Source organism: Symsagittifera roscoffensis, chromosome 3, assembly GCF_963678635.1.
Source record: "Symsagittifera roscoffensis chromosome 3, txSymRosc1.1, whole genome shotgun sequence".
In the NCBI taxonomy this organism is placed as follows: domain Eukaryota; kingdom Metazoa; phylum Xenacoelomorpha; order Acoela; family Convolutidae; genus Symsagittifera; species Symsagittifera roscoffensis.
Genome location: NC_087064.1, coordinates 67,292,042 through 67,298,022, shown reverse-complemented (window position 1 = coordinate 67,298,022; position 5,981 = coordinate 67,292,042). Strand labels below are relative to the sequence as shown.

Below are 5,981 nucleotides of genomic sequence, written 5' to 3'. Positions count from 1 at the left end.
TTTCAATAATTGTGGAGGCCTATTGCGAAAACCATTTAGTCTCAGGATTGACTTCGAACCAACAGCCTTGAATGCTTTTAGTCCCTAATTCTAGATGAAATCAAAGATTGCTTTTTCAATGATGATTAAATTTTCATCGCATTTTGTTAGAGTTAGGTCTGAAAAAAAAGGTTAAGCTTGACTTAACTTTGTAAATTACCCCTGATTTAAGTGTAACTCCTGGCCCAGATGTCGAGATCGCGTTTCCTTTAGTCATCTGCAAAATTTGCGTTACAATTTAGGATTTCGATATTTCAAATGATACTCTCGAGATAGTTGATGAACTGGCCAGAAAATTTATCATAGAGGAGAAGCAAATGGGCGATATCAGCTTGATCCTTTGTTACCATCTCTCTGGAACCACTATTACAACGAGGCGGCAAGTCTCATTTAAACAAATCATGCGGTTGAAAGCTGGCATAACGACGTTGCATCATTTTTAGGGCAACCACTTCTCGATCGACACACTCTGGTCTATTTGAGTTTTTAAACCAGAAATTCAAAATTCTGAAAGTAAGAAGCGGCACTCAAACCAAACAGTTAAGAAATATCGAGAATTCAATTAAAAAATGGATGATCATTAAAATATACTTAATCAAGACAGGTTAAATTATCAATAAGCTTTGGCTCAATTGACAAACCATTATATTCCAATTTGTTGGCACTATTTTGTCGAATTGTCTATTTTTTCATACAACTTTGAGTTTTCGAGCCATATACAGTTTTTGATCTCATTGTGATGGTAGATGTACCAATGTTTGAAAAGTGATAAAGAAAAAAGCAACAACAACATTTTCGTGTGTTACCTACAACCTGCCACCATGCCGACTAACCAGTACAAAGTTGGGGGACAATTTTTGTCCATTTCTAACTAAAAATTTTGTTTGACCCACCGTGACTCAATCGTTTTTGTTCTTTTTGGCAAGTGAGTTGGTGGCAAGTGAGTTGAGGAAGTCGAATCTTTTTGATTTGATAGGTCGAATGATCGGTGGATTTGAAAAATGCGTTGAAAGTTCTACGCTTGCTTTGAACAAAATTAGATTTCACGTTCATTTTTAAAAGCGTTGATTTAATCAGTTTTTTCAAAAGAGACTTTTTGGCTTTGATTGCTTATGACTTCTAATAATTTTGACGTATTTTGATTTGTGTGGGCTACTTCGACCTAGGTTTTTCTGTCTGCTGGGGTTCTTAGTGGGATATCTTGGCGCTGGATAAAAGGCAAGGAATAAATTTGTCTCGAAACTATTTTCCACATTGCAACAAGACCGCAATTGTTGTTGATTGCGAGGCTAAACAAATGATAGGGTATGGAAGTTTTCAGAGTTGCCTATAACTTTGAAAAAGACTCCATATAAAGCCAGTTTCAAGAATGAGTGTCGTATTTGCAAACGAAGTTTCTGAAAAAAGCAAAAAAAAAACATTGTTTTCTACGGTGTTTTGACAGTGCGGTTTCTGATCTGTAAATCTATTTTAGGAAGGAAATATTAGATTAAAAGAGGATATTATGTCCCCTTGATTTTCGGAGTTTTTTTTAGAGGTTCAATTACGTACGCACTTCAGAATAGTACATCACTTCACCTCCTAGAACTCATAATTGTGATAATAAGCAGGTCCAAAATTTTTTGAAGTTTTTTAAACAATGATGAAAGTTGCGTTCATCAAAACGTAGAACTCTTTGAAGTCACACACAACTTGAATACAGTTTTTTTTAAGTATTTGACAAGTGGTGTTTTTCTTGGTTGGAATGGTAAACGTTTCGGTTTTTCGCTGCCTTCTTGATCAAAAATTATATGTTGAACTATTTAGCTTAGTTTAAAAATTGTTTCATATTTAAGTGGCCCGGAATCTATTGTTTAACCATATGAAATGGGTGCATTAGGAAGTTTAAGAATTGGGATTTGAAATAGGAAAAAAATTTCTATGGCGAGGTTAACATTGTATCCCCAAATAACCCAATTTTTCAGTTTTTTGATGTTTTCCCTTTCCCATATTCGCACCCAATAAAAAAAAATTAGACAAAATTTCTTCAAATTTTACAGATTTTCTACGATTAAAAATCCTGAGATTATGAAGGTCACTTATTATAAGAAACTAGGCAATTATTACAAGCCCTCGAAATGAGTCTCCATCATGGTCCGATTCAGAATTGAGTAATTTTTATTCTTGCAAATTTTTCCAAATATTTTCCAATCCTGTTTTAGTTTTACAGAAAAAAAAACGAAACTGAGAACAAATTATTTCAGAAATTTGAAAAGAGTATCGGGCTAGCTTCATGATACTCGTGGCTTCAATTATGCACTTATCCAAAAGTAATAATATTATCCAAGAATGCCAATCAAAACTATTGCAATTGCGAGACACACGATGATAGTCCACATCAAACATGTGGATGATTTCTGCGTGAGACTTTCAGTATGTCGGGTCTCCGTGATCAGTTTGTCGTTCACGTGGTCTGTCTTCACTCGGATGTCGTCTATCAGTTCGTCCTGCTGGTCGATCTCAGTTCCGATCGCAGCCCCCACCTAAATGTTAGAGAACGTTTAGGGTGTCCATGATAATATGGCCCTTATATTCTGTTCATTTTAAATTTGATTTCATTTTGATTGGTTACAAATACAACAAAACGGTGTATAAATAAAACAACACAGTAACAAAGTACGAGCCGAAGACTCATCTAAGTTTCTTAAGTTGAGAAAACTCACATCACAACCTTGTCAAAGCATAAACGGTCTAGACGATTGTTTGTAAAATTTTGCGCAAACTTTTAATTCGGCCGACTGGAAAAATATTCAACTTCTATACTATTTATTCTATTCCATTAAAGTTCATACAAAAATTTGAACTGTTCAATTAGCGTTTATAAAAAAGTTTAACCATTTGGTAGACTTGAGAAATCGTGAAGATGTGATATTAGAAAAATGAAACATGTAAATCGGAAATACACTTGGATGAATTTGTGTCTAGTGTCGTTGTAAAGTCCCACCAAAAGCGGTTGTCGTCTCAACAACTGTCGTCCTATTTGCCGGAAACCTCTTTTCTGTTTTGCGGCCCAAAATTACCAAAACGCTGAATGCGCTAATAGGTTTTGCAATTAAGTTTCAAGTTTTCTTCGCATTTGTTAATTTGATCCAATCAGAATCAAGCATTATAATCCATTTGTCAAAATAGCAAAACAATGAATTTTGAGCCGTGTAACAGAAAAGACCCGACCTCTGCCTATGGTATTTACTTAAGAATCTCCACCCCTATGAAAAAATACAGCAAACTAGCGCTCGAGCTTTCTATTGAGAATTCTAACTTTGCTGCATTCTGATTGGTCGAAAATTCTACTTACCTAATCTACTTACCAATCTCTGTTAAGTAGATCCTGCCTACGTACCTTTTTGGTCCTCCTGAGAGCCTCATAGATCTGTTCCAGACCTTCGTCCTGTCGGTCTATTATCCTCTGTTGTTCACTCCTTGCATCTTGAAATGTAAATGGTGACGGCTCTAAGTCAGCTTACAGATTCGATGAACGTACCACGTTTTCGAAGTGAGCTTTTATATCAAAAATCTAGCGTTTAAAATCTAGGTCTAGCGTTTAACTGAAAAGATCATAACCAAACAATACAAAAAGTAGAGATCGCTTGTATTTTTCTGGTCAGTTTTCTTTTTTCCATTAAAAGTTTATCACGATTTTGTACTTTATGAAGCTGATCCAAAAGTGTAAAAAAAAGCGTGTATAATAAATTTTAATCTATTTTTTATATCAAATAAATGCTCTCTCTCTCTCTTGTTTTATATTAAAATCAACATGGTTATATAATAAATGATTTTTAAAAATCGAAAAAACAAGTCAGGCACTTTAAAACAGATTTTGATGTTCACGTAACTAAGATAACTTCGAATGAGCTCAATATGTGGAACCTTCATCTCTATATGGTGCGTTGTATGTCATCATGTCGTAGTTAGTAATTATAAACCATCGAACAAAAGACGCTCGTTCAACCAACCATAAAATGATGTTTCAAATATTTGCTCTTTTATTTGTCTAGATTTAAGCTAATGCTTACCCCCAAGAGTAGTGAATATGAAAACACGACTGAAATCCAGAAGCTTATTTACGAATCATCAAAATTGCCTTTCTAAGAATATAAGAATACAAGACTGCTCGTATATCAGGGCAAAGCCCTGAATTTTCCGACTTTCCCTTAATTCATATCGAATAGTTTTTTGGAAAAAAAATATGGAAAACCTATAAATTTTGGACAATATCAAAGATTGAAATTTTGAGTCGTACGAAATTAATACGACCAATTATCTAGCTGCAATTCAATGTTTAAGGATTTTGTTGTACGGGATAATTCGCCACGTATAAAAAATTCGCGTTACGCTCTCAGCATTACGAAAAAAAATCTTCAAAACGCGCAGAATTTAGTCCAGAATATGGCCAATTTGGCAATTTTCAAGCCCCCAGAACTTTACAAAACATAATCGGAGGTACAATATTTTTTTGCATTTGAACATAGGAAGTCGATATCTTCAATGGGGTATATAAAGTTTTGTTGAAAGTTTTTAATTCGACCAGCGAAAGTTGACTTAATAAAAAAACCACACCGAGCATAAATATTCCGTTTTCTTCGAAAGTCGGAGCAAAAATATGTGAAATGAAATCTTTGCAAAAACACAAAGAGTAAGAAAGCACAAAAACTTCGGCCCACAGTTTCTTTATTTGCCACCGCTAAGCATCTCTGCTGCGGTGAGGCAACACTGCACAATCAATTTATCGAAAAACAACGATTCCGTGGGTTTCACCGTAAAGGCCTTTTTCATAAAATTTTTTGTTCATATTTGATCTAAAAACAAATGGTTTTAAATCTTTGCAGATTAAAGTACCAGCTCAAACACCAAAAACTGCAGAGCTCGAAACAATTCGAGACTTGATTGACAATTATTAAACAGAGGCGCAAGTTGAGATATTACCATAAGAATATCGTAGCAAGCTAGGGGGGCTATTTTCTTGCGCGAAGGACCGAATGGGCGAAAAAACTTGTGGGCGATTGACCGAAAACAAAATTAGCCGAAAGTCAATTTTTTAAAAAGAAGCAATTGCCATTGAATTAAAATGAATTAAATGAAGCAATTTTTTGCTTCTTTCATAACGAAACCTATAAAATATAAAGTTTGTTCCAATTCGGCGGTGGTCAGTGACAATTTGAAAATTTTGCCAATTTCTGCCGTTTTTATATTCGGCAAATATCAATATTCAGTCCCTGGAAATGTTTCCAAATTTTAGATTACTGAAATCTAATTGGCTGGTTTTTATTTTCGCGCATTCAGTCCATCGCGTATGAGGGATTCACTGCAAGCTAGCAGACAAAAAAAGAGAGCCACTAAACCCAAAAAAATGAAACAAATTTGAAAAAAAAAAACGACAAAAAACTTCAAAAAATTGTCTTGATTGATGTTCTATTCGCGGAAGTACGTCCAAAACATAATAAACGGCATTTCATATTTCAAAAACAATTATATAGCGGCATGTGAGCCCATAAAACTTGGATGAATTCTAGTAGAAACGAAAACAAAAATGTTGTCATAAAAAACTTTGAACTGTAAATTCTATTCAAAGGTTAAGTGAACCGCAGACGCCAAACTTGTTGAATTTTTTTATGAACTGAAGTACCACCAGGAAATAGCCCAGATGAGTCCTGTGAACCAAACTGTAAGCGGGTACAAAGTTTAGTGCCGGTTGCAAAACCCTTGCTAATCGAAAATGCACTTTATAATTGAAGTCACTGGAATACACTTAAAAACTTGGTGCAAAATCTAGTAGTAAAGTTTAGATACAAGTATAAATAAATGCAGCTCCATAAATGCAGCTAATGACTCCCAAACTTTACGGACGTAATAAAATGAGTGCAATTTTGCACATCCAGAATCCATTCACGTGCCTTGGTTGATTT

General features: G+C 34.7%; 1 protein-coding gene across 3 annotated transcripts; it reads right to left on the bottom strand.

The window, feature by feature from the left end:
• Positions 1-2,299: 2,299 nt before the first annotated feature.
• Positions 2,300-4,086, bottom strand: LOC134842611 (syntaxin-8-like). 3 transcript variants are annotated; one of them, XM_063859027.1, is made up of 3 exons: positions 3,946-4,086; positions 3,419-3,537; positions 2,300-2,561 (listed from the first exon to the last, which is right to left on the bottom strand). In XM_063859027.1, the coding sequence occupies exons 1-3, from the start codon at positions 3,977-3,979 to the stop codon at positions 2,358-2,360; spliced, it is 357 nt and encodes a 118-aa protein (XP_063715097.1). In that variant the 5' UTR covers positions 3,980-4,086; the 3' UTR covers positions 2,300-2,357. The 3 variants fall into 3 exon arrangements, with proteins under 3 accessions (XP_063715097.1, XP_063715098.1, XP_063715099.1); XM_063859028.1 differs by having other exon boundaries at positions 3,419-3,528; XM_063859029.1 differs by having other exon boundaries at positions 3,419-3,504.
• Positions 4,087-5,981: the final 1,895 nt, after the last annotated feature.

What these genes read in the sequence shown, in the direction of transcription:
- LOC134842611 (XM_063859027.1), bottom strand. Translation starts at nt 3,979, where the DNA reads ATGATGACATACAACGCACCATATAGAGATGAAG. An exon ending in CGCACCATATAGAGATGAAG is followed by an intron (nt 3,538 to 3,945) that starts GTTCCACATATT and finishes CGAATCTGTAAG; the next exon opens with CTGACTTAGAGCCGTCACCA. An exon ending in CTCTCAGGAGGACCAAAAAG is followed by an intron (nt 2,562 to 3,418) that starts GTACGTAGGCAG and finishes TCTAACATTTAG; the next exon opens with GTGGGGGCTGCGATCGGAAC.